The sequence below is a fragment of the Morchella importuna genome (assembly GCF_003444635.1).
Source record: "Morchella importuna strain M04M26 chromosome Unknown Morimp01GS066, whole genome shotgun sequence".
Lineage (NCBI taxonomy): Eukaryota > Fungi > Ascomycota > Pezizomycetes > Pezizales > Morchellaceae > Morchella > Morchella importuna.
The window spans coordinates 1-25497 of NW_025763462.1; the positions used below are offsets into that span (position 1 = coordinate 1).

General features: G+C 46.3%; 8 protein-coding genes across 8 annotated transcripts; 3 read left to right on the plus strand and 5 right to left on the minus strand.

Annotated features, from left to right (window-relative positions):
- Positions 1-105: 105 nt before the first annotated feature.
- LAJ45_11364 (uncharacterized protein) lies at positions 106-1566 on the plus strand (the record flags this gene model as incomplete). Its single annotated transcript, XM_046120872.1, has 4 exons — positions 106-150; positions 234-266; positions 342-457; positions 519-1566. The coding sequence occupies 4 exons, from the start codon at positions 106-108 to the stop codon at positions 1564-1566; spliced, it is 1242 nt and encodes a 413-aa protein (XP_045965900.1).
- Positions 1567-3330: 1764 nt separating this feature from the next.
- On the minus strand, positions 3331-4383 carry LAJ45_11365 (uncharacterized protein; the record flags this gene model as incomplete). Its single annotated transcript, XM_046120873.1, has 1 exon — positions 3331-4383. The coding sequence occupies one exon, from the start codon at positions 4381-4383 to the stop codon at positions 3331-3333; it is 1053 nt and encodes a 350-aa protein (XP_045965901.1).
- A 595-nt stretch (positions 4384-4978) lies between these two features.
- On the minus strand, positions 4979-5862 carry LAJ45_11366 (uncharacterized protein; the record flags this gene model as incomplete). The annotated part of the gene is made up of 3 exons (XM_046120874.1): positions 4979-5432; positions 5490-5564; positions 5636-5862. 3 exons carry the CDS (start codon positions 5860-5862, stop codon positions 4979-4981), a joined length of 756 nt encoding a protein of 251 aa, XP_045965902.1.
- A 905-nt stretch (positions 5863-6767) lies between these two features.
- Positions 6768-7133, minus strand: LAJ45_11367 (uncharacterized protein; the record flags this gene model as incomplete). Its single annotated transcript, XM_046120875.1, has 1 exon — positions 6768-7133. One exon carries the CDS (start codon positions 7131-7133, stop codon positions 6768-6770), a length of 366 nt encoding a protein of 121 aa, XP_045965903.1.
- Positions 7134-13875: 6742 nt separating this feature from the next.
- Positions 13876-15966, plus strand: LAJ45_11368 (uncharacterized protein; the record flags this gene model as incomplete). Its single annotated transcript, XM_046120876.1, has 9 exons — positions 13876-13981; positions 14034-14138; positions 14192-14723; positions 14793-14807; positions 14896-14966; positions 15026-15106; positions 15166-15272; positions 15326-15432; positions 15498-15966. 9 exons carry the CDS (start codon positions 13876-13878, stop codon positions 15964-15966), a joined length of 1593 nt encoding a protein of 530 aa, XP_045965904.1.
- A 2097-nt stretch (positions 15967-18063) lies between these two features.
- LAJ45_11369 (uncharacterized protein) lies at positions 18064-18363 on the plus strand (the record flags this gene model as incomplete). Its single annotated transcript, XM_046120877.1, has 1 exon — positions 18064-18363. The coding sequence occupies one exon, from the start codon at positions 18064-18066 to the stop codon at positions 18361-18363; it is 300 nt and encodes a 99-aa protein (XP_045965905.1).
- Positions 18364-19916: 1553 nt separating this feature from the next.
- LAJ45_11370 (uncharacterized protein) lies at positions 19917-22054 on the minus strand (the record flags this gene model as incomplete). The annotated part of the gene is made up of 5 exons (XM_046120878.1): positions 19917-20191; positions 20250-20559; positions 20652-21427; positions 21481-21551; positions 21618-22054. 5 exons carry the CDS (start codon positions 22052-22054, stop codon positions 19917-19919), a joined length of 1869 nt encoding a protein of 622 aa, XP_045965906.1.
- Positions 22055-23300: 1246 nt separating this feature from the next.
- Positions 23301-25307, minus strand: LAJ45_11371 (uncharacterized protein; the record flags this gene model as incomplete). The annotated part of the gene is made up of 8 exons (XM_046120879.1): positions 23301-23581; positions 23645-23691; positions 23796-23829; positions 23881-24009; positions 24074-24185; positions 24272-24446; positions 24619-24875; positions 24945-25307. 8 exons carry the CDS (start codon positions 25305-25307, stop codon positions 23301-23303), a joined length of 1398 nt encoding a protein of 465 aa, XP_045965907.1.
- Positions 25308-25497: the final 190 nt, after the last annotated feature.

Below are 25497 nucleotides of genomic sequence, written 5' to 3' on the forward strand. Positions count from 1 at the left end.
ACTGACCTTGACCTGCTTTGTACTTTGACGCCTCCTCACGGGATCACACTCGCAGAATCCTCAACCAAGCAAAAAAAATAATATCACGTTATCTATCAATCAACCATGAGAAGAAGGTCTTTGCTGCTCTGTTTCATCCATGGCTTCAAGGTGCGTATTTTACGATCAAGCTTTCTCCCCCCAAGTTTCCGATGTCTGAGGCACTGGGCTAATCGATTGGGTGGATATCATAGGGAACCGATGATACGTTCGATGGCTTCCCAGGAGTAAGTTCTCTTTCCCCCACCAGTTTACGATGGAATGAATGTATAAAGATTCTGATGCGCGATTCATATGCATAGGACCTCAGAGCTCTCGTGAGTAACGCATTTCCCAACCTCAGCGTGAAGACGGTCGTTTACCCGCAATACGAAACTCGCGGAGACCTACCCAGCTGCGTCGCAAATTTCCGGGAATGGTACGGCTCCCTCATGTTATCCCCCACCCCCAGGCATACAATATCTCTGACAGGCTCATAGGTTACAGAACCGCGTATTCGACCTCGAGGTCGCCGCTGGCAATCCCTCTCCAATTTTCGAGCCCAGCGTCCGTACAATCCTCGTAGCCCACTCCATGGGCGGGATTGTAGCAGCTGATACCCTGCTTTCCATCCTCGATGATGACATTATCACCCTACCCAACGGCCGCAAACAGCGCAAAGGAGTTGGTTTCATGTTCCCCCGCATCCAAGGCATCCTCGCATTCGACACCCCATATCTTGGCCTCTCCCCTGCCATGTTTGCGTACGGAACCGACACCAAGCTTCGGTCCGCATCAACTACAATCTCGCAGATCTCCACCCTCGCATCCGGCCTCCTCGCATCCCGCGCCGCCTCCGAAGGCGCAAACGTAGTGCAAAAAAACAAAGAGGCCGACGCCGCGGGGCGCCGACCCGGCCCCTCCTCCCAGAGCCGCTCCTCCCGCTCCTCATCAGGCTCGCGCTCGCGCTCCCATTCTCAGTCCTACAGAGAACCCCCAGCTCCCCCGCCCGCAGCAGCAGCAGCCGCCGCAGCCGGCCTCTGGGGCGGCTGGGGCAAGGTCGCCGCATACGCCGGCGCCGCATCCATCCTCGCCGCCGGCGGCGCAATCGCATACTTCAAGCGCGAAGAGCTCGGGCACGGCATCGGCTGGGTCTCCTCCCACCTCGAGTTCGTCGGCGCCCTCATGAAGCACGAGGAGCTGCGCAAGCGCACCAAGCGAGCCAGCAGCGTGCCGGACGTGGGCTTCGCAACGCTGTACACGGCGCTGGGCGAGCAGGGGAAGGAAAAGGGCGAGCGCACGTTCATCATCCTACCTGCGAAGGGCACGGAGCATGCCGGCATGTTTCACCGCTGCGTCAACCCGAAGGCGAGTGATGAGGTGGATGCGCATGTGTCCATGTTCTCGCCGAAGACGAACCCGTGGTACCCCGAGATGGGGCATCTGAGTCGTGATCTGATCGCGGAGTGGGTCAAGGAGTGGGGCGGTAATGGGAGGAAGGGGAGTCCGGAGAGGAGCAGTGGGATGGGGAGAGGGGAGAGGCTTTAGGCACTTGTTGTGAACACGATTGATGAGCTATGACGCTCCTTTGTTTTTGAGGGACGGTTAATGATCAGATGAAGATGTAGATGTAATGATTAAGATGTAGCGTAGTTTATTCCTGGCCTTCAGCCCGAGTACGTATCCATAAACCAATTCAATTAATTCTCTCATTACTACTCTACTCCAACCATAAACCAAAAGTAAAAAAGATACGAAATGTTCCAGCACTCTCCACCACAGGCCCACCAGCCCCGCAAAAGCGGGCAACCTGCACGAGCAAAAAAGGACGGCTGGCAACCCCCCCGCCTACCCACCAATCCCCACAACCCCACCCCTCGCAACAGAACGCCGCAAGAGAAACAGGGCCACAAAATGTGGGGGGGACATGCGGTGGGCAGGAAGAAAAGGGGCTGTTGCTCTTTGCACATAGACTAGAATATCTCTCCACTGAGGCCCGCCGTCAGACGGGGGAGGGATAACTCAAAGATGTGCATGTGTTTTGGGATTGTGGGGGAGGGAAACGGATGGACGGGAAGTGGAATTGCAATTACTTTATTTTCATTAGAGTACCTATGGACATTGTGTGTAACTGGGTCAATCGGGAGACAGAACCTCCTCCTCCTCTTCCGTTAGATGCCCGGCCGGGCGGGCCATCGTGAAACCGCAGAGCCGCGATGAACGGAAAGATGAGAATGATGGTGGTGATGATGATGATGCGAATAGTGTTGCAGAAGAAGAGATAGAGTGACAGCAGCTGCCAAAATAAAAATTTGATAAGTTGCAAAAAAGTAAGCGAGGCTTGGCACCGGGGGTTTGGACCCCACGCGGTCACAGCAGGGGGGGGGTTCCACCAATTAGGATGTGGCTGGGCGCGAGATACTAAATGCTCGAATATTTACTCGCATATCAAATATGTATTTGCGCAACCAGCAAAACACACAGAGAATCCAGAGAGCTTTCCCATCTCTCCTGAAATTATGTGTCTTCTATCTAGACACCTGAAAGACTCTACAGGCCACTTTTAGGCTATATCTACAAAGAACAAGCCCTGAAGGTGAAATGTGTCTAAAAGGGTCCTTCTATGGCACCGTTAACAGTATCTCAATTGGGCCAAGAATTTGAAGCATGAACCTCCTTTATTAAAATTATACTATACTTGGTCGTTGATATTTTGGTTTAAGTGTGGGACTTTTTATGAGTTGCTGAAAACCTCGATTTTTGGTGTGTTTTGCTGGTTGGGCAAATACATAATTGACGTGCGAGTATATAAGATAAATTTCCAAGGATTTCCATAGGTGGTTTCTACTCTCGGTCCTTAAATAGGGTCTTGGAGTACATGTAATGAACTAACGATTACATGTATATACTGCATGTGGTCTTCAATTGAAGTTTACCCAGGGTAATGATAGCCAGCACCTTTTTGCGAGTGAGTGATTATGATCGATCCACCCACGATCATGATCAATCTCAGTGATCTTACCAATGGTTAGGTCGTAACTCAGAAGTATGTAGCTTACGTGTGCACGCATAGTAACAAGCAATTTTCAGGAGTTGAATCAGTCATCAGATGAACTACTTCAATAGATTCTATCTGTGAATTCCAGGGTAAAGTACAAAAGGTACAATTCCAGGCCGTGGCTAACATGTACTAAGCAAAGTTGATAATATAATCCTCCATGTGAAAATTTCCCCAGACACCTCAACCTGCTGTTTGCCTTCTCATCTCCTGGATAGCGCACGCTGCCTCCAAATTCATCATTATATGACTACTTAGACACTCGCTCGTCTTTGATAACTGGTACATAGCTCATGATCAGGAGAAGTGGGTGGCCGCGAATAAGTAGATCTAGACGATGGCCGATCGGTGCACGGTCGTGAATCCAGAACTCCCTGGGAAATACCCCCAGGCCGCAAATCAATACCCATCTGTGAAGGCGGAAGCGCCTGTAAGCCAGTAGTAATTCCCGAGGTAGAAGCGGGATGTACGATAGGAAGTGGCCTTCGAGCGAACTGCAATAATTCTGTTTCTTCATTTCTTTCATTCGCTGAGATTCCCGAAGCCGAAACACCCTGATCATTACCAGCGATGAGTTCCCCATCATCTGCTGGTACTTCTTCAAGAATTTCCGGCAGTCTACCACCATTACTGCTTTGCCCTGGCGCATCTGTGGGGGGCCCCGAGATCTCCTCAATCTCGCCGCTCTTTACAAGAAGCTGCCTCGCAATATTCGCCGAAGGGTTCTGCGCAGGATCCAGCGCAGGATTAGGAAGTGGCCCCTCATCTGGCACTAAGATTGGCTCCTCATCTTCATCACCAATATCTTGCCGAGTGTTGTGCAAATGCTCGCCCGGGTGTGGTTCAGGATGTTCTCCTGGTTCGCTATTGCTGCCGAAGCCAAGGCATAACCAGCTCATACCACAACTTCTCCGTCTTTGCCTGGAGGCGCTATTACTATGGCTTGCGACTCCACGCCCCAGCGAAACTCCACGCCTCACCGAAGTTCCAGCCGGAGTTAGATTTTGCATCGGAATTCCCTCCCTCGAATCCGCAACTCTTGACCTATCGGTGCGCCGGAAATTCGAAGTCCCAAATAAAGACGACGGCGCCGAAGTTGATGGCTGTGGCGCCTGGGATCCCGGGTCCCGATTAAGTGTCGATAGCCTAGGCAACGAGCCGGAAGAGTGAGAGTTTGTCATTTCTCGTACACTGATGTAAGTCTTCCTGAGTTGAGCTGCAGTCCTACAGTTCATGTCTACTGGATGAGCACCACGACAGTCGTGGTCATGGTTAGAGCGGGGGCCAGTGGTGGGATCGTTGACCATATTTGCAGATTTGGAATGTGAGGTGGACTTCTGGTAGTTTATGATATATGTGTAGAAACTCTCAATGAGCGTGGGGCGAGGAGGTTTAAATGATACAGGATGGGGGATTTGTTAGATATGAATAACGAGCGTATTAGATAACGAGCGTGATAGGAACGAGCGTGTTTAGAGATTCGGTGAGAGCTGGAAAGGATTAGGAGTGTAGATATAGACTTATAAAAGAAGTAGCCAGTTTTCTATCATAGGTGGTCACTCGCCATCCTGAAATCTGCAGTGCTGCAAACAGTTGATACCACAACATGTGCATAAACACACTATGAACCACTAATGAAAGCTGTATCGAATATTTCCTTCTTGATAATATCTATCATTACATAATTACTCGTCCCGAGTAAATGAGAAAAAGTGAGGGGAAAAACAAGAAACAAGCTTAAAAGCAATAACGCCCCTACATCTGATACAAAACCCGTGTAAAAATAAGAAGAAAAAAGAAAAAGAAAGAGCAGAAAACCTGGTCAAAGCAATGAATTCCAAAAATTCCCACGCCCATAACCAACCGACTAAGACCATAGTACAGCTAATTCCTACCCCACCTCTACCGGTCCCTATCTCTCCTCCCACCACCTCTCCCACCATAATACCTTCTCCTCCCCTCAAAACCGCCTCTTCCTCCAAAGCCTCTGTCTCCTCTATCACCGCCATCCCCTCTCCCGCGGTCCCTACCGCCCTCCATCCCCATGTCACCGCCCTCCTCTCTCTCTTCTCTTGGCTTCCTCACTGTTGGTGGTGCCAACCCTGTCGTCCACCTCGGGTGCGCACCCTCCTTACACGCCTGCCTCCCATCGGGACAGAAGCCCGCAAGATAGAATTTGCAGATCGGCTTCCTCACATGCTTTTTTGAACAAGTCGGTCCGAGCGGGCAGAAACCGTTCTCGTAGTGCGGGCACAGCGGGATCTTAGAGTCGGGGTCGACATGTAGGTATAGACATTCCTCGCCGTTGCTGCAGTACCCGTTGCGAACAAAGAAGTTGCATTCCGGCATTTTACGACTATAATAGTTCAGCTGTTAGCATGGGAGGTTTTATATCGCTATGGGGAAAACCTACAGATTGTACTCGTGTAGAAACTCACAGGCTTCGCCCTTCTTGCACAACGAGCGGAGCCAATGCTTGCACACCAGACTGGATCACGGGATCATATTAGCATCTCTACTCTACTATGTAACAAATCGCCGTCCTGGAAGAAAACTCACTTGTTGAAGCTCGAGCTCACGGCATGCTTATCGGGGCACGAATTACCCATGGGACAATGTCCCTGGACGAATAGCGGGCATGTCCGGCGGTTTGGGTCGAGGCCGAAGCGGTACTCTTTGCGGAGGAAGTCGTTGAACGCGAAGCGGCCGGCGAACTGCTGCTGGGGGTTGAGAATACGGTCTGCAATACTGGGGGTTGAGGGCGCGGCGCCGGCGGTAGTTGCCATGGTTTACAGGTTTGTTTTGGGGAGGTTTTAGAGAAGTGATACGTGATATCACGGGTGTGGCGCTGGAGGGTCAGGTTGAAGGCGCGTTGTGGCAGAAAAAGAGAGGGTAACGGACAGGGATCCGACTTCTGGGATGATGTAACCCTCTGAGATATCACTCGATGCTCGGCAGGTATGGTGCCAATTACATGTAAGTTGAAAGTTCGATCCGATCGAGGATTGTTAAGGGCCCGTTTGGGAGCAGGTCCAAGCGGAGTTTTGTTGGCAAATTTGTATGGCAACGGGAAAACTCCGTTTCATTTATTTCATAACTCCGTTTTGCAAGAAATATTTGTGTTTGGCATGCCTCCGTTAGGGCTTTGAAACGGAGTTTTTGAAAAGTAGATATTACCTACTTTTTCAGCCCCGTCTCCGCTGCAACGCTCAAAACCCACCAAATATATCCACCTTGATAACCAAACTACACTGCTGTTTGGGAAGCCCAAGCTCCGTTTTCAAAAATCTCCATTTGCACTCGTCTAATGGAGTTGTTGCATAACGGAGTTTCATAACCACGAAACTGCCAAACGGGCCCTAAATTTACTTTGGCTATATGTATTTCAACAAACCTACGTAAAGTGTGGATTGAGCACATATGAGAGGTGATTTTAAAATAGCAATTTGAATATGTAACTTAGCTAGACTCATTCGTATCTAGTGGTGCTAGAGTAGAAGATAGAATTAAGCTGACATCTCTAGCCTCTAGCTCTAGCGATACACACACACACACAAAAAAAAAAAAAATAGACAGAAAAAAAGAGGAAATGAAAGCAAACTTGCAGCCCAAGCCCCATCAAACCCTCTAGTAACTCCATACACCAAAGTACCAAGCCACCGCTGTTAGAGCTAATCACGCCGGGGGAAGCTTACGCTTCCTTCACTTCCTTCACCTCTTCCCCAAACGTATTCTCCTTGACATACGTAATATACAACCAACCGTCCTCATCCTTCGCCCAGTCGTAGATAATGCCCATTTCGACCGAGCTCGGCTGAACGACGCCGTCAACCATGACGAATAGAGCCTCAGTCTCGGAGACCTTCGCATCCCTCCTAATCCTCCACATGACCCCGGCGAGTGTCTGGGTGCGCTCGACAGAGAATTCGCGACGGCACATATGATGAAGTCCACGTGAGCCGGACTCGCAGACAATCGGAACACACTTTGGGTACTTCTTCATGATGGCCATGTACTTTTCCTGGCGGATGGCGAAGTTGAAGTCGTCTTTGAACATTGTGTAGAGGTTGAAATTTTTTGGTTGAATAGAGGTATTTGGGAGGATCTAGAGCGTTGATATAGGATGGTTTGAGACCGTTGTTTAATAACACGCGTGGTATTGTTGCAGTTCCGTGTGTGATAAAACTTATCAAAGAATGGTGAAGTGGGGTGGAAGGTGAGGTGTATTGTAGCTTATTTCTGTCACCATAGTATGTATTGCCTAATCCTTCTGTAATCAACGGGCGTCATGGAGCGAGTATCGTCTACCCACAAACACTTTTTATTTTTTTAATAAGCTCCGACCCAGTCACGTCAGGACTCTGAACCAAACATCGTTCCCGATCAGCAGCAGCAAAAAACCCCTCTAATTCCAGACCATTTAAAGAGACTATTTAAGCAAATCTTTTAATCATGAATTTACTTGCTTCACATGTGCACGGCACCGTTACTTTACAACTTCTTGACCGTCCCTGGCGTTCGAACTAAAGACTGGCTATAGCAGTCATAGAAGCGTCAGCGGCGACCCTTCTATGGCTTCACAGCACTATAGACTACAGAAGAGTCCTTATTGGCATAGTATGTCTAATGAAAGTCTTCCTTAAAATAGTTCAACCCCCTCCTCAGTGATTTCGGCTATGTGGTCTGGGAGGTAGTAATCATAAGAAATCACTCGACCGCGAACCTTGCCCAACTAAGCAGATCGTCTGGAGTAAATAAGGCTCAAAGCTACATATGTATAGTGTCAGCCATAGATTACCGATCTCTAAAATGCTCGGGCACAATATGTGGGACTAACTGATCCGACAAAGAAAATAGTAAAATTGTAGAAAACCGGCCCTCTACATATTGAAAACAGTAGTCCATTCGCGAACCCCAGGCTCAACCTTTCTCCTCTAATCTGATCCAGAGGTCAGGCTTTCTCTCAGTTCGTATTGAAAAAAATAAGGGTTTAAACGTTTGGCTACACGGACTCTTTATCGAGTGATATCCTATGACGAAGAGGATGCCTTCTCTGAGATATAACCCGTAATAAAAGTACATGTAGCTATATACAATTTTGACCTTTCATCCGGTGAAGATTCTGATGGATTCTTTGTATTAATTTTAGATACAAATTGGAGATATGCGAATGGGCTTCTGGTACCTTTAATATTAATGGTACGCGATAGATTTCCTAGTAAAATGATAGTTGGACATAGAATCACTTAAACCCCTAATAACATATTCAACACTCAAGTCCACGACAACCAACCTGCTACTATGGTATCCACCTTCAAGTGACTTACAATCCGAACGCAGACCACCACAGTACAGGGCCGGCTCAAAACTTATTGTACAGCCAAAGGATTTATTCTATCAGCGCCTACCCGTCCGATACAGATAAAAACCTGCTATTTCTCAACCTCAAAGTCTCTTAAAACATTCAGTCAAATCACCATACAAGAACAAAAACAACAACATCTCTCACACCAAACCGACAGTATCTAACATCCACAATATGTGTTTCGGCAGCAAACCCAAACAGTCTTCGACCTCCACACCCGCCTCGCGCCCTCATGTCAGTCCCGAAACCAACACTAACCAGACTAAGTGCTCGTGCGGAAATCCCATGTATATTTCGGATGAGATGTGTGCGTCATGTAGAAGAACTTGTGAATATTCCTTATTGGATAATTATATAAGGAGTCGCGATGCTAATATAACGAGGTTTAGTACGCGTAGGTGAACGGTTCAACTGATTGGAGCTTCTAGATCAAAGAAGGGCGTGTGGTGTAGACGTGTACGTGTGAATACTTATGCAATGGATTGAGGCTAGGGTGTTGATATGATGAGAAGGACCGTTGGCCTGAAGTAGTCTATGGCTGGCCTCTGGTCTTCGAAGACGGCTATTTGTAAATACATGTAGGTACATGTACATGTACTTTACTTCTTTTACCACGACTAGTAGAATGATACATAGTGATTATATCAATGCGCGTTTGAATAGATAGTGCGAGTGATATAGACTGTATATAGGTTATATCGTTTCAGTCGAATTTGGATAAAGGAGTAATAATTTAAAGAGTAGCCAGCTTTCATTCCTAGTACCAAAGTCTTTAAAAGATCTTGTCTTGATTTATACCCCAACTTTTCAGTGTTGAGATTCTTCATAGCTGGCGCAGCGTCGAGGACAGAATAAAGTACGTGCACCCTTCTTTACAGAAGAGATGCAATCAAAGAGGACGGACGGCGTATAATTAATTACTTACCTAGATAGCGTTTTAGGAAGGATGACTATATATACGATCAATTCTCTCGTTTTCTATATTGACATATTTTTTTTCGCGTATATGATAAATGGCTAGCTGCTGTTCTTCACTTGCGCAATTGCCCCGCGGCCATGCGCCCTGTACCCACATGTTGTCCCGCTAGGGGTGCTCATGTACCCGCTTGGACATTTAAGCTTTAGAACCCACAGAGTTTATAGAGACTACATCTTCTTCGAGGCTTAGCCCTTCATGTTACTCAAAAGTTCCACGCACACCTTCCATGGAAATATATGCTCTTCGATTTTATTTAACCGGCTGACCACCCTGTTTCGATACACATCTATTACTTCTGAGCTTCATAGGACGGGCGCACTCAGCTGCACGACTAATCAGAACCCATGGAGTTATATCACTTCATAATATGCGCGGATACAAATTATGCTAATAGGTTAAACCAACCAACCAACTACTGCTTAGAGGATACAACCGGCATAAACCTGTTAGCGAGACTAGTCAAACTGGGATTTTAAAGCGATTCCTCATGCATAAAGAGGTAGCGAACGGCTGGAGAGACTGATTTGATATCCTGTTTGGGATCATAGCATGTCACTCGCATACACGCGTTCTTGGGCTATCTATTTTCTTGGAATGTTCCGTGGGCGTTAACTTGTATAGCGACGACTATAAAGCTTAATTACAAGCTTTTGGCAGGGAGATGAGTCAAAGGCCGTATTCCCGATAGATCGCTACCAAAGAACTACGACCAAGAGGTTCTTCGGTACATGCCATCGATGGATTTCATGAGTGGTACACGATTCAATGGCGTCCTATGAGATGCTCCTGCAATTAAACCTCTTCGCTAAAATTACCTACTCTAGCTGACCACACATGTACTGAGGGCTCGAGAGAGACAATAACAACCCTATCACGTCTCAATTTCATGAACTTCTTAGCGCCGGCCACTCTCCCTCCGTTTGAAGGGCTACAGAACATGAAGGAATCATCTTTAGAGATTGGTCTAATCCATGATCTATTGTTAAAAGCTTAATAGGTATGTACATACGTGGTCAATCGCGCTATTTCACGATCCTAATAGGGGGTGATCACATGCCTTCCTTCGAGTCGTTTGGATTAGGGCATTGCTATGCAACTAAATCCACCAAAATATCTGATGTGCACTTTCAGAATACACCTCCACCTGAAGTGCATTTGAGCCATTTTAAGTTATGCTCCCGCGCAGGACTCGACTGGGCTCATCTCAGAGAGATGCACTTTATAAGAGGGTACCTAGAAAGTGCAGTAACAGAACAGAATAAAGTGCATGGGCCGGAGTGTTCCGCCAAAGAATTACACCCTTTTAGCTGCAGTGTCTCAGCTAGATTGGCGTGCAAGTTAAGTGCTTTTACTGGCCCCGAACCGCCCAAAGTTTATGGAACGGCGCGAATGCCTTCATACCACGGAGCTGGTTCTTCTGAAGGCGGTGTGTGTAAGAAGCCTGGCTGTGGCACAAATTTAACAAAAGCACAGCCTCATAGGGGTGATCATTATTTCTCCTGCTATGAGTTTAACAGGATGCATCAAGATGACCTCATATGGATAAACAATGCATAATTGCCTTGTTATCTGAGGATTTACCCAAGTCACAAGTACATACATTTAAAGGCCTCGAGAAGTTCTGCAGACTAATGTCCCTGAACTTAAGTTACAGTATCGAGATCCGACCGGGGCTGAATAATCTACTTAAGTTTAAATACTATAATTTATCGTTAACTTTCTTCCGGTCAGAAGACAGGCATTCAACACCAGCCCCTGACTTCTGCGTTATGATTATTAGAGTGTTCCACTCCCTCAACCGAGAAGTGTGTTGAACGTGGTTTTTTTTTCTTTTTTCTCTTCTTTTTTTTTGGGGGGGGGGGGTATGCATCTGTCGCCTGCGCTGTCAGTGAGGTCGGAGCGCAAGTTCTTTTGGGGGGATATTAGAGGCACAATGAACCGTGGATCGAATTAAGCTAGCGAGCCGTGACTGTTCTAGAGGTGGTTTAGTTTGAAAAGTTAACTCTGAAAGCTGGCGTAAGTGATGGAACTAGCATAAGAGACTCTTTGACCTTTATAGGTTCCTGATCGCCTCTCTAGAACATATCGTTCCTATCGACGGTGAGAATCCTGACGTTAACCCGGGTCCTCTAGAAATTTAAAACATGTATGGCGCGAGAAGGCATAGGGGGTGGGTGTGTCAACTTCAGAGGAACTTTTTTTGTATGGGAATTAGAGAAAATTCCACTGTCAGGCTAGGCGCTAGTACCATTATGGGGGTAGATCTCCCAATTCCTATAGATTGATTGGCTGCAAACGCCGAAGTTTACACACCTACCCACCATAGCTTCTCGAGCCATAGCAGAATGAAAACCATAGCCTTACATGACAGGAGTATGGCCGGACTCAGACCGTGGGCCGACATGATTCCATGTATCAAGTTCACAACGTGTGCATCTGGTTTTGAAAATGTTTACCCAAGGAGAAACTTCAACCATTGGGCCCGGAAAAGATAGGAAGGTGACGGCTTTTGCGATCAAGCTCGCCAGAAGAGTGTGACGTGTTGCGATGAAGCAAACCTCCCGTCTCACTGGTGCCATTATAAGCTTCATTACACTACCAAATCCATTGCTCCGGAACCCCGGGTGAGCCTAAAGTCAACGATAGAAATCGAATGCCTCTCCGAGAAAGATAGCTATTTAGAACTACCAAGTTGTAGGAAGTAACTATACCCACAACTGAATAGATTGACATATGGGAGGTTATTCATCTGTACTATTCATATTTGAGTCTGCTATCTAATGCGTTTGAATTGACTACCGTAGTAGTGATTAGTTGGCTCACATAGGTGTAGCCATTAGAATAGCTTCAAGGACCAACCAAACCCATAAAGCTGCTATTTCGAACCAAACTTTTCCGTAAAATTATATATTAATAAGAAAAGGATCTTATTAAGTTGCAAATAACCGGTTACCAGGATTACATGCACCAGGGGAAGGACCAAATACTTGTCAATAGGAATCAAGCAACCTAAGATCGATATCGAGCTTGCACGGGTTGATGACTTGACACATAAACGGCTCTATTTAATGAATCGGCGCGCTCTTAAGTAGATTCTTTATGAGACGGCGGATTGCCTATTCGGCCTACTGGTGTGGGAACTTGTCGAGAAGTGAGGAGTAATCATGCACTCTAAACACTATGCATCATGCTATCGGTTGTTGATCGTAGCACAGGGCGGAGATGAGCTCAAGCCCGCCTAGAGGACTGCCACTGACACCCAAAAGAGAAAATATATGTAGTCAAGCTGTCCCCCAACGCCCATGGCCCAGTATCCACGAATCGTGGGCCATGGGGCTGAAAGAAGCTTTTGGATTACTTGGGGGCGGCTGCAGAGGATTACTCATTGGTTATAGCCGTCACATACGTATACTATACCGCATCTGTGTACCGACAGGGCTCAGACATGTTCCTATATGGATATTGAGTAACATCGGTGATGTTGATCATTTCCCGGAACTCTGTTATGTAGCCCCCACATCGGCTGATTAACAGATGTTTTCGATTACACCTCGAGCACCGCCTACGGTTTGCCATCTTGACCATGCCGGCACATTGATGACTCTCATGTCTCGGTATGAGGAATGTGAAGGTCAAATTAACGATTATATTAGAGTTGGGTGGTGTATCATAAGTGCTGTTCTAGACGGTTAAATTCTTCGATTGGTTTTACTGGCGCCCGCTGAAAATACTAAATGGCAAAACGTTCATAAGCACAGTAAGATGTGGGGATTTGACGATCAGCAGGCAGGCCACTTGGAGTCGCGCATAGGTTGATCTTCGAGAAGAAGACGACCACCACACATAATGTTTGATCCAGTGCAAGCTTTCACTGGACCAATCCGTTCAGGACTTGGGGCTGAGTTATTGAGCTCCTCTAACATGGCTGTTCGAAGTAACATCGATTGTACTAACGTCCCGTTAATCAATTGTTAAGCTTATTCCATCAGGGTTCACACTGTCCTGGGAGTGTCACGTCGCACCCATAAGGGGTGTTTTGAAGACTGCAACTGCAGGGAGCGAGGAAAATGAATCACCGCATAGGGTCTAAACAGACTATCAACACACGCAAAATCTCAGGAATAACGAATCGAACTTGACTGGAATATTGGGCTTCGGATTTGTCAAGTGCTTCTTGAGCCCCAATCCGACATAATTCCAGCCCAGTCTGATTCGTTATTCCTGATGTTCTGCGGTAATAGCCTAGACTTCAAGACAAGTCACAACCTTGTCCCTGTCCCCCGCGGCCAAGGGGGTGTGTCTATATTGATAAATAATCAATATAGCGTTCCACTACTATTATTACCTGCCACCCCGCTGCTCCTACTTCTACTTGGTAGTGCCCCGGGCCTTTTCAGATTTTCGCTTCTTTCCCTCTGATTTCGCTACCACACTTTTGGACTTGGACGTGAAAAGATGTATCGTGGGATTCTTCTGCTCGGGTTTTTGGCTTTAGTAGTTGATGCCCAAGTAGCTCAAACTGATCCAATTGTGAATTTTTGCAGGAGGATATGGCATTCTTGTAAGTGTTTACGCCGGATCTTGGTTGCTTTGCTCGTTATTGACTTGCGTAGCGGTTATTAGGGATGAAGTCTTGTATATTAATGGCGGACTCCAATCGTACAGCAATGTCAATAGCACTACTGGGGAGAAGTACGGGAATCTATCATATGGCATCAGTAAGTCAAATGTCCCCCTATACATTACTAATCACATCTTCTGACGCGAATAGATCAATACGTTATCAAGATGGACTTGACACAAACTTGGAACTGGCGAAACTCTAGTTCTCCCATCAAACTACTCCCAAAGGGTAACGGCAACGAAACGCCTCCCAACCTCTCCCGTGGCGCATTATATGCCGGCGCTTCGAACGATACAAAGCTTTATGCCTACGGCGGAACAGTGGATTCGTCAGTCAATAGTTCATGGGATGGCTTCCAGCACCCTACTTCAAACCAGGATTCATTATGGTCATATGACCTTTCTACCAGTTTATGGGCGCACGACACGATTAGTGATACTGCTTTGATTAGACCAGCATCCGGCGCGAGCGCAGAAGCCACTGAGCTTGGGCTCGGATTTTGGTTCAATGGAGAGCAGGATAGTGGGACGTCGTCCGAGTCGGTCAACTTGTACAATACAGTAAAGTTTTTGAAGGGGATGATAGTACTGGATTTCAATACTGGCGAGGCCAGGAATCTTTCAACATCTGCAGTTAGCGACTTGGCGAGGGTTAGAGGGGAGATGGTTTATATTCCAGGGTTGGCGAGAGGGGGATACTGGTTCTGATGGGTGGAGGAGAGAAGGGGGCGGAATATGAGGATTCTCAGGAGTATGGTACTTTGGTAAGTTTTTTTGTCTACTCTATACGACTCTTTAGGCCGACCATATCTTTAAATAAGGGCAAGGCTTATAGTAGGTGGTAATCTCCAGGTTTCATTGGCACAAGTTGAGATATTTGATGTTGCATCACTATATAATCAGAGCACACCGGACGGGACATGGTATTCACAGAGGGCAACTGGTGATGTTCCGGATGCGAGGGTTGATTTCTGCCTCGTAGTTGCCTCTGCACCAGACGGATCCAGCCATAACATTTACATGCACGGCGGACGCGGTACCAGTGGCGATTACTATGATGATAGTAAGTCTATTAAATTTAGAACTATCCATTTCAAGTAGCTGACAACCCCCTCATCATAGTTCATGTACTTAGTATACCATCTTTTACTTGGACAAGAATATACTCCGGCACTGCTTATCGTTACGGGATGAAGTGTCATCTCGCAGGAAACCGCCAAATGATCACGGTTGGTGGTTCCCAAGAAGGAAGCTGGACAGACAACTGTGATTGGGAATATAGAAGCGTGGGTTCTATGACATGTCAACAACCGAATGGGGCCCTACCTTCTTCGCAGACGCCGCGCCTTATCAGGTTCCAAGACGCATCGTCGACGTTATCGGCGGAAAGTGAGTTGCTTCCTACATACCCAAACGCCTGTACATAACAAGGACTACACTAACAAACTACACAGCGTAAATGGCAGCGCAACACTAATAGCCCCAACCTCCGGCTTCCAGGATGCCGCGCTCTACTCCCTCTTCCCAAACTCCTCCGACGGGCAAACAACTGCCACCGGCACCGCAACTGGCGCACCTGTTGACCCATCATCACCACCGTCTTCGCCGTCGTCGTCGAACACTGGAGCCATCGCCGGCGGCGTTATTGGCGGCCTTGCAGGCATCGCTTTGATCGGCGCAGGTATCTTCTTCCTCCGTCGCCGCCGCCATCAGCAGCCTGCGCCGGCATACACAGCCGGAGACCCTACAGTTGAGGCAGGAAGCTCATCGCTATACGAGAAGGACGGAACACTAAAGGTAAACCACGAGCTGCAGGGTGACGCAGCGTTCCGTGAGGGTAACGTACCGCTGGCGGAAATGTCTGGTGGCATATCGACATTTCCGCCGCTGGAGCTGCCGGGTGAATCTGCGCCGCAGAGATAACTGGGCAGGTAAATCACGATGTGGGATGTTATTCTTGTTTTATTTTTAGGGGGAGGGAGGACTTTTGTATTTTTATCTGGTGGCCTGGTGGGGAGATCTGGGGGAAGGGCTCTATCCAGCTGGAGGATTGTGGGAAGGGATGAATCTCTGCTTATGCGTAATGCGGATTTTGGCTTGGTGATTTCTGAATGCTTTTAGCAATAGAAACGTAATAACTATTAGTTAATGTTCGGGAAGGTAAATATCTTTAATCGGGGGAATCAGAATTGGTATTCTGGTTTAAGCGCCTATGTATCACATACTTGCATAAGTCCTCCTTCTTCCGGCGGATCTCTGGACCCGCGCGCTTCGTGATATCTGGCTGGCAGAAACTTCAATACTAATCCCCACAAAGTTAGAAATCGAAAGCTCTTGTCATGTAGGACCGAGCGACCGACTAGCTTATAATTATGTAAAGGTAGGCAAGGACAGCATTCAAGGGGCGCAAAATAAGCTCCTAGCGAGATCGATCTACCCCCTGGCCACGGTTTGTGCGGGCTAGCTACCTGGCGCACATGCTTTCTGATTTTATTTCTTGGAACACAAAAACTAATCTAAACAAGTTTAGCTAAAAGCTTATCTTGAACTACTAAGGCTCGGCGTCGAGTGATAGGTCATGATAATAATTGCAAAGGCCAGCAAGTACAATCTCCTTATAAGGGTTCGGGTTATAAGGGTTCGGGTTATAAGGGTAGGGGTATTGGGGGTCTTCATTGGTGGCCTCGTAAGTACAGATTTGCTCCTCCTATAAGGGTAACCGCTTTATCAGGGTGCCAAATTTCGGTCCCGATGTACCCTTACAAGGAGATTGTGCTATAGCAGGCATTTGAGATTGGATCAGGAATGGAAGTTATATGTATGTACTCTCGTGCGTAGTGTATATATCTCATAAGAGTGACATGGATCGATTTACCTCAGTAGTAACTTACAGTCATAGCTATATGAAGATTCTGACAATATCGGGTTGTCTAGATCTGTTGATCTAGCAGGTAAAGTGATTCCACTATAACTAGAAAACTAAGGGGATTGGTAGTACTTGGGTCGACATAATGTGGCTATAGTATTGTTAATTCGATCTGGTTGAATATAGATAGAGAGGAGGCCCTTTTTTCTTAGAGTATCGGGACCCGGAACGGCAAGCTTAGAGCATGTTATATTTGGTGTCTGATCATGATATCTATCACTGTGGCATATATATATGCGTTTTGGTCTTGGTTGACGGGAGTATGTGTATATCATCCTAGTAGTTTGGGGCGGGAACCACGTGTACGTAGGTGGTTATTACCCCCCCCCCCCCCAGTACCTGTAGTTTTGCAGGATCTGTTGTTCCTTTTTAGTTGTGATATTTGGGCTCTAATATGATGAAAAGATCACATAACGTGGTTGCTCAAACAGTCCCAACAGAAAAAATATCACATTGCGCCAAGCTGGTTGAATATCATGATATTCCGCCGCAACAGAACGCAGCCTAATCTGAAAAACGGCCATTTTCATAACTAGAGCTGACTTTAGGATTGAATTATGTGTCGCTGTGTGGAACTTGTGTGTGATGCCGTTTATGAAGGTGTTTGGTATTCGCTGTAGTTACAAAACCTATCGTCAATTCCATTGAACGGAGGGCCAAGGATTAGAATTCCTCCATGTATGTTTAGCTAGGTAGAGCCTTTGTGTGTTTGTGTGTCCTGGGATTCCGATCATACCACTTATTTGCCGCCTATCTACGGTGTTCATAGATTTAAAAGGTATGGCTTTCGATGAACCCAACAAAGACGCCAAAACCCGCAAAAAAACGTAATCGCCAACAACCCGAGTGATAATATATGATGGAAACCTTACTAGCTATATGAACGTATTCGTCCATCTCAAATATAATCTCTAGCCACGTAATGCCTCGAAACCCCGCACAGTCATGTCTACCTCACAGCTAGAAAAATCTCTATAAGTTGCACCTAGATCTCCCTTTCCTCTCCCCTCCTCGGCCCTCCCCACAAAACATCCACAAAAAACATCCACGAAACAGCTTCACAAAACATCCAAACCACCATCTAAATATCCGTGATGAAGCCTATCATCTCAATCGTCCCCTTTCTGCTCATTCTCCTCCTATTCAGCCCCCTCATCGCTGCGTGGGACATTGCCCCTGACCAGCGCAATCGCCCCCCGATCCTAGCAGAAGACGAGATCATCGACCAGCGCAACCGTCCCTCCGACGAAGCCATCGAGCCAGTTGATAAGACCAACGTTGTCATTCCACGTGGTTTGAAGCACAAGCATCACAGCCACAGACACCACCATGGCGGCCGCACCACACGGGGTGCTAGAGCGGCTTTGGGGCGCGGGGGTTTGCGGAGGATTTAATCGACGGGATTTGTCACTTTGTTGAAAAACGTCTGATTGATCTATCTATTTGGTAGATTGACAGATAAACAAAAAAAAGGTCCCCGAGGATACTGAAGAAAAGTTGGTTGGTTGGTTGGTAATTTTTAATCATACATACTTTGTAGCTTTGAATAAAATCTGGCAGTTTTTACTGTATTTTTTCTAGTGCTATGAGAATGTTCTGGGGTGATCAACAATCACATAAAAGAAATAATAAATAAGGCGACGCACATATCCTTCGTATTTTTCTGAAATTACCAAAAAGCTACACATATTTGATCCCCCAAACTTTTAGCGTGACACTAACTACCGAGTGATACACCATGACATAACTTCATTGGAAGAAGCACGCGAAGCCACACACAACTATGGCCGACATCAAAGTGGCAGAATGTGTAACCATCAAAAAAAACAAAAATATATGAAGGAGAAACTAACTTGTGCTGTATGTATTTATTCTGAGGATAGTATGCTAATATGGGCACGAGGAACGCACTCCGTTGAAAAAATGGTAATAATATAATGCTGATAAAGGAATCAAGTTATTACCGCCAGGGAATATATATATTCTCTCCCGAAGGACCGCCTATATATTTATATATGGGTATTATATAGCTCTTTTATAAAGCTATTTTCCCCGTAGTTAGCAAGGCAATAACGAATAACTAACTATATAGGGTGCTCTATAAGCTTTTTATTAACCGATATCTTCGTTTCAAACGCGGACGGTTTTTATAAATCGAGAGCCCATCATTAACCTGAGATCCACATCTACTATGTATATCTAGCGATTTCCACGCTAATAAGCCCAAGGAATCGGCAAGGCTCACTGCAGACAGCTCATGAGTGATACCTTATGATATAACCTTTTCACGTCCATCACTCCCATCACAGTTGATCACTCGCGTTATCAATTAGCCAACATCCAACCCATATGCACTTTCCATTTTCCATTTGCATTCATTTTTCAATTCTAAAATAACGACAAAGATCCAAACCAGTAGAGGAAAAGAATAATTTTTGAGAAGAGGAGGAAACAACCACCTATTCACACGACATAAATCCACCGCCAGCGGTAAGAGAAAGAGGAAGAAAAGAACGGCAAAAAAAAAAAAACAAACCACAAAACACAAAACACCCATGTACAATCCAGGAAATGAAGGGGCAAGGGGGTTGGAGGGGGTGGGGAATATGTAGTGTAAAGGAGACCTGGTAGCGTACTTATTAATGTCCATGGTTCGTAAGAGCAGAAGATTGAGGGGATATAGAAAAAGAGGAAAGGGCGGAGGTAGGAGAGGATAAGGGAAGAAGAATGTCATAACCAAACAAACATACCACGCCCAAGTGTAAGTAGAAAAGCAACAACGTCCAGATGGGGGTATTAACAATCCAAGCCAGCCAAAAGCGCATAAAAAAAATCCAAGCCACAATAAAATTCCACGTAGCCAGCCAATCCGAACCCGCTTAGTCAGAATCAAAACGCAAACCGGTACCAGCAACCAAAACATAAAGCCAAAAACATTACCCACAGATCATATGCCATACGACAAATCCTCCACCACATGCGGAGCGCTAAGCATAAGTTCTTCCTCCGCCAGCAGCCTCCCCTCCTCTTTGCCCCGGTCAACATTCACCGCCGCAATCAACGGTATCGGCAATGCAAGTAGCACAGCAAGAAACCAGAACGCATATCTGATATCGCCATATTTATCTGTAAGCGCGCCTACGATAGTAGGACCGAAGATGCTGGAGCCCTTGTCTGTGACAGCATACAAGGCATAGAAAGCGGCCTCGAATCCTGGTGGTACTGTTCCCTAAGTCAGTACACAAGGGCCATTCATTTTCAAGGGACGAGAAGCTGTTACTTAGTTCGCCATAAACACTCCGGCAGTATCCGCTCACTCCGCCGAGGACAAAACCGTACACGGCACCGAGGAGATACATCTCCCATGGGCTCGTCAACCCGCCAAACCCAGACTCTTGAACCGCAGGAATGAAACCCAAGAGACCATATAGCGGGATCAACTCGAATACCATGCAGCAGATGAGGATAGTCTGACTTGGGGTCCTCTTGAAGACCTCAGCGATACGAGGCCATGCGAAAGCACCGCCAACACCGGAGACAGTAGAGATAACTGATATAAAGGCCAGCGCAGCAGGTTTCATTTTGAGATTCTGGAAGCCCAAAGAAGGATTGGTTAAAAGTTAGGACTGTATATTTTTCTAATATTTTCACAATTTGTGTTTGGGAGGGAGAGAGGGCATACAGTCTTCGCGAACAAAACCGCCGTGCCGCTAACTGTAGCTACACCGTCACTGACTAAGAACCACGCCGCCAGGAAAAGCATGATGTCTTTCAATCTCCGCGCTCTTCTAATTGTCTTGTACAGTCCCTTCCAGGCGTACTTGATGTAGCCCCACCAGCTACGATTGCCTTCTAGCAGCCCTGTCAACGCGCTTCCATTCATGTCTTCCATGGGTAATTCTGGTAGTGGAGGGCCAGGCCGAGGTCTTATCCACATAGCTGTAGGAATGGTGAACATAAACCACCAAAACCCTACGAAAAACAGCACGAGCTTCAAGGACCAGGTTGTGGACCCCGTCAAGAGAACAAGGATAATTGCAAATATTTGAAGTATAACTGCAGCAGTGTAGCCAATTGCTATCCCATAGCTGCTGATTTGGCTGCTTAGTATTAAAGATGGGCTACTCTTCCCTCTCGTGTCCTCAACTATTATGCCGGGAATATCTAGGTTTGGTTGCGGTGAGTTTCCACGTAATAAATAATCCTCCTCGCTATCTGGTGTTCTGATGACCGGCGAAGCGGTGATGGGGGTCTCTGCATAGAGCAACTTCGGGTGCTGCCGTACAAGCACGGGAAGAAAGGCATTCAACAACACAAATGAGGCTCCAAAGCCAATGTTACCAAAGATTGCCCACACAGCCGCGAAAAGATAAAACTTCTGCGTCACCGTGATGAACATCATGGTAGACGCACTACCAAAAAAGGCAAAGACCAGTAGTAGACGCTTCCTGTATGCTCCTTCGGGGCCGTCAATAATCGCAAGAGGGAGTTGAAACCCGGGACGTATTTACCGTGATCTGCGGCTCCAGACATGGAAACTATTATGAGGGATTGAAGTAGGACAGATAAAGAAAATGTATACCTGAAACCGAGTTTGTTAGTATTCCAAGTCACGTCTCACGTCCAGTCGCGGATAACAATAACTAACATTGCAAAAGAAGCAGAATTCATCTGCCAGCCCAAGATGTCTATCACGCACTGATCTGAAGGCGAACCATCTGAGAAGATATCTGTGCCAGGACCGAGGCCAATATCAGGCCCTGTTGAATCTCCGCACCGTAAGGACTTGTCGGAGAGCAAATGTCCATTGTCTCTAGCAAGCTGTTCAAGGGTGACAGGTATAAAGGAGCCTACGCCACAGACTACAAATACCTCTGCAGCCCATGCGTACGAGTACCAGCCCATCAGCTCCTTTCTGGACGTGGATCGCACATCTTGGCCGGGAAACTGGGGCATTTGAGCTCGGTGTGAACGTGAACGGTACTCGTCTTCCCCGATGTCGGAGAAGGAGCGCTCGTCGTCAGCATCTTCGGGATCTGGATCTAATAGTGCCCGGTAATGGGGGGCGGCTGCCTGGGCGCGCATAGTGAGGGATGGACGAGAGAAGGGGAGAGGAGGAGGGGGACCAAAAGAGCTCAACACTTGGACAGGACCCTTGCCCAATCAAACCTTAGTCATCCGTAGGACTACGGGATATACCGAGCGGATCGTTTACATAGCCCTGAGCCCTGAGCAGGTTGATTGACTGGCACTGTGTTGTGTATTATTATTAGAGCCGAGAGCACACGTCATAAGTCAGGATATTATCCGGCTATCCCTCACCCGGGGTGAGTGCTACCAACTGCTCTCTCTCAGGTTGCAGCTGGAGCTGTGCTCCACCCATGGCAATGCCTTAAACTTATGATAACTACATATACCAATACTAGAAGTCGAAGAATTCTGTAATATGATATGGCATTAAATTCCAGTGATGAGCGCAAGCTGGGTAGCTAGATGAAACTTTGTTGTCATGGGCAATGACATTGCCAGCATCAATTAACCCTGCCTATTGTTTATTAACCCTTATCGATATTCCTTGTCTCGCTCCATGAGCTTAAGTGTGTAGATAGATACATGTACCTAAGCTTAAGATCAGTGTAGATACCTATAAATCTCTAAAATTTCCATGAGACTTTCCCCAGACGCCTAACACTCGATCAGATTCTCCATATTAATTTAGCAACCTACACCGTGTATTTAAAGGGTGTTGGCAAGTGATGCACATTTTGAAAAAATTAACGCCCAAATACCTAGAGTATTCCATCACAACACAACACACTCCCCAAGTTCGGTACTTAGATATGAAATATCTATTTACTTACCTGGCAATGAGCCACGCTTATGAGGCAGTAAAAAATATGTATGTATTAAATGAGACGTCTTTTGATTCCTCCAATATTGTGAAAGCATATATTTGAACACTGATATTGACCTTGAAACCGAGTACGCATCATTCCCAGACACCCTAGCCATGTGTACTAATATATTAAACAATATTGAATTATTCTATGGCGATCGATCTAATGTGAGACCAGTGCCTGGCGCTTAGCGCTGAAATAGCTTCAGGGCGTGCACTGCTACTTACGTGTTGAAGCGCGCTGAATGCCAGTAGCACTTGCCCCACAACATCCCTTACATGCATTTAAGCACACGTTTCTTTGATGTAATATTTGTTCATACATCATACTCTAGAGTGTTCCTAATAAGGATGATATAGCACATACTGACCCTGTAGATATATAACCATTTATTCGCTCAAATAGAGTATAAATCATAAATAAACTTTGCTCATTCATACAGTAACCAGTGGCTGCCCAGGTACCAAACGCTCAATCTCTTCATAGTTGTTCATTAAGTGACGCCTCTGTATAAGTAGATAGCTCCTCACCATAGCCATATCGAAACCGATCTCTTGGCCAGTATTGACCGTACTGATCCACCAGGCTTGATCTTCGGTAAAAGGACGAGTCCCAGTCTCCAAGTCGTTCAGAATTTGCTCCCTGTTTTGCAGGATTTGAATTGCCCTAAGAACGTCATAGGATATATTCAACGAACTTCTGACCTTGAGATTGACTATAATGTCACAGGTTTAGTAGGAGCCTTTGTTTAGATCGACACAATATAGCTTCAACTTACCTGCTTTGTGGGTTTTTTTGGCCGCAGTTGCTTTCAATCTGTCTCCCCTAGAATTAAAATAGCCAAAAGCAGAATACCCCACCCAAAGGGCACCAATCGCCAGAGTAGGCCAACTGGCAACACGAATTAGAGGCATCGCGCGCCCCCCTACAGCCTGAGTAACTTTGACCGAAGTGTAAATTTTCCTCGCTCCTATCCCAACCCCTACCGCCGTATATCCCGCTTCGCCGACCCACCTGTTATCTGCGCGCTGAAGAGCATATCGTACATCTCTTGATTTGCGGTAAATATGATGCAGGAAGATTCAATAGCCCCGTATAGTTCGTTACAAATGGTGACTGTATCTCTCGCCATAAAGTCGTAATCTTTTGAATCAACTGTATTTAGTGTATATACGATACTGTCTATAAAAATATAGGTTTCACTTACTTCCTAATCTCTCTAATTCCGTGAATACAGAATGAATCTGTGCTTGATAATGCCTAGCCTCTGTTTCAAAAAGTTGATTTTGCCTGTTCACCGGAGAAGATAACATGTCGGACTATTGTCATCAGCAATCGCCTCAGTATATATAACCTACATGTAGATCCAATCTCCTCCAATGCAAAGTTGTACTGATCCACATACTATGTATCTCTTGAAATAACGCGCCGCAGCATTAGAAGCGACTGTCAACTGATTGGAATCACTCTGTTCCCAAGAGCTTAGAGACTGTACACCGGCCCTCGCCATCGATTTCAAGACTAAATCAAAACACAATACACCCCCCAATTCCAGAAAGAGAAAATGCACCGTCATTGCCCTATCGAGTAAGAACCGAAATCGTCAGGTTATATATCCACTGATGCCTATAGCATATATACAGCTACCAATCGATCAAACCTATACTCAGTTTTAAAACCACCACGGGTTTATATAACTTGGGTCCGATTTTGACCTATTGGTGGATATAGCACTATTCGCTTTATACATACCATCTAGGCCATCGCCTATGATTGGTGTTGGCTTCAGGGAATGTTGTGAAGAACCCCGGACCTAGTTGGGCACAGCTGTGGTATAACGCCCTTGTCCAATATTGGCGGAAAATTGGTGATAGTGGAGAAAAGCCCAATCTCTCTAAAGACGTCAGGGGTCTAGTGATAGGCCCCGACCTCTGGTGAAACATAAGATTACAAAAATCTTCGGCGGCGCTGTGGAATGTGCTCCCGTGAGGAGATAAGACGAATTTTATCTATCGAGATTCAAACACTGATTAGGTAGGCTACGGAGTGAAAGATCAGGAGGGGACTAACGAACTCACCCTTACAATAGCTTCTCCTCTATCGTCAGGTATTGCGATGTGAGAATCATACTTCAGCTTTGAGTATGCGTTACTGGCCCTATCTATGCGGAAAAGTAGGCGGAGGAAGCTGTCGACCTCTTGACGATATTCGTCAATGTCATTGTAGTTTCCATTGGCGGGGTTGACTTCGATATCATATAAAACGCCGTCAAGTACTTCGCCCATAGGATCGTATGGGGGCGGAGGTGTAGAGGGACGAGAAGGTTCAGGCTCAAACTTTTTTATTTGTAGTTCTCGTATTTCTTGTAGTTCCTTCTTTAGATCTTTTGATTCTTCTGGTTTTTGATTTTGATCATTTGTTTTCGGTGCTGTAGGCTCCATTGTTTTTATACTCAAGTCGAGTTTATATAACAGATGCTAGAGGTTGCTTGGCTGTTGTTGGAGAGAGAAATAACTTGGTTATTGAGCTGAAGCTGGAGTTTCCTGTTGTTGCAATAAAGTGTAAGTGTCAATAAGCTGGAACCGGGGAGCTAGAGCTACATACATACCCTCTCGTACGTACGCGTATCTA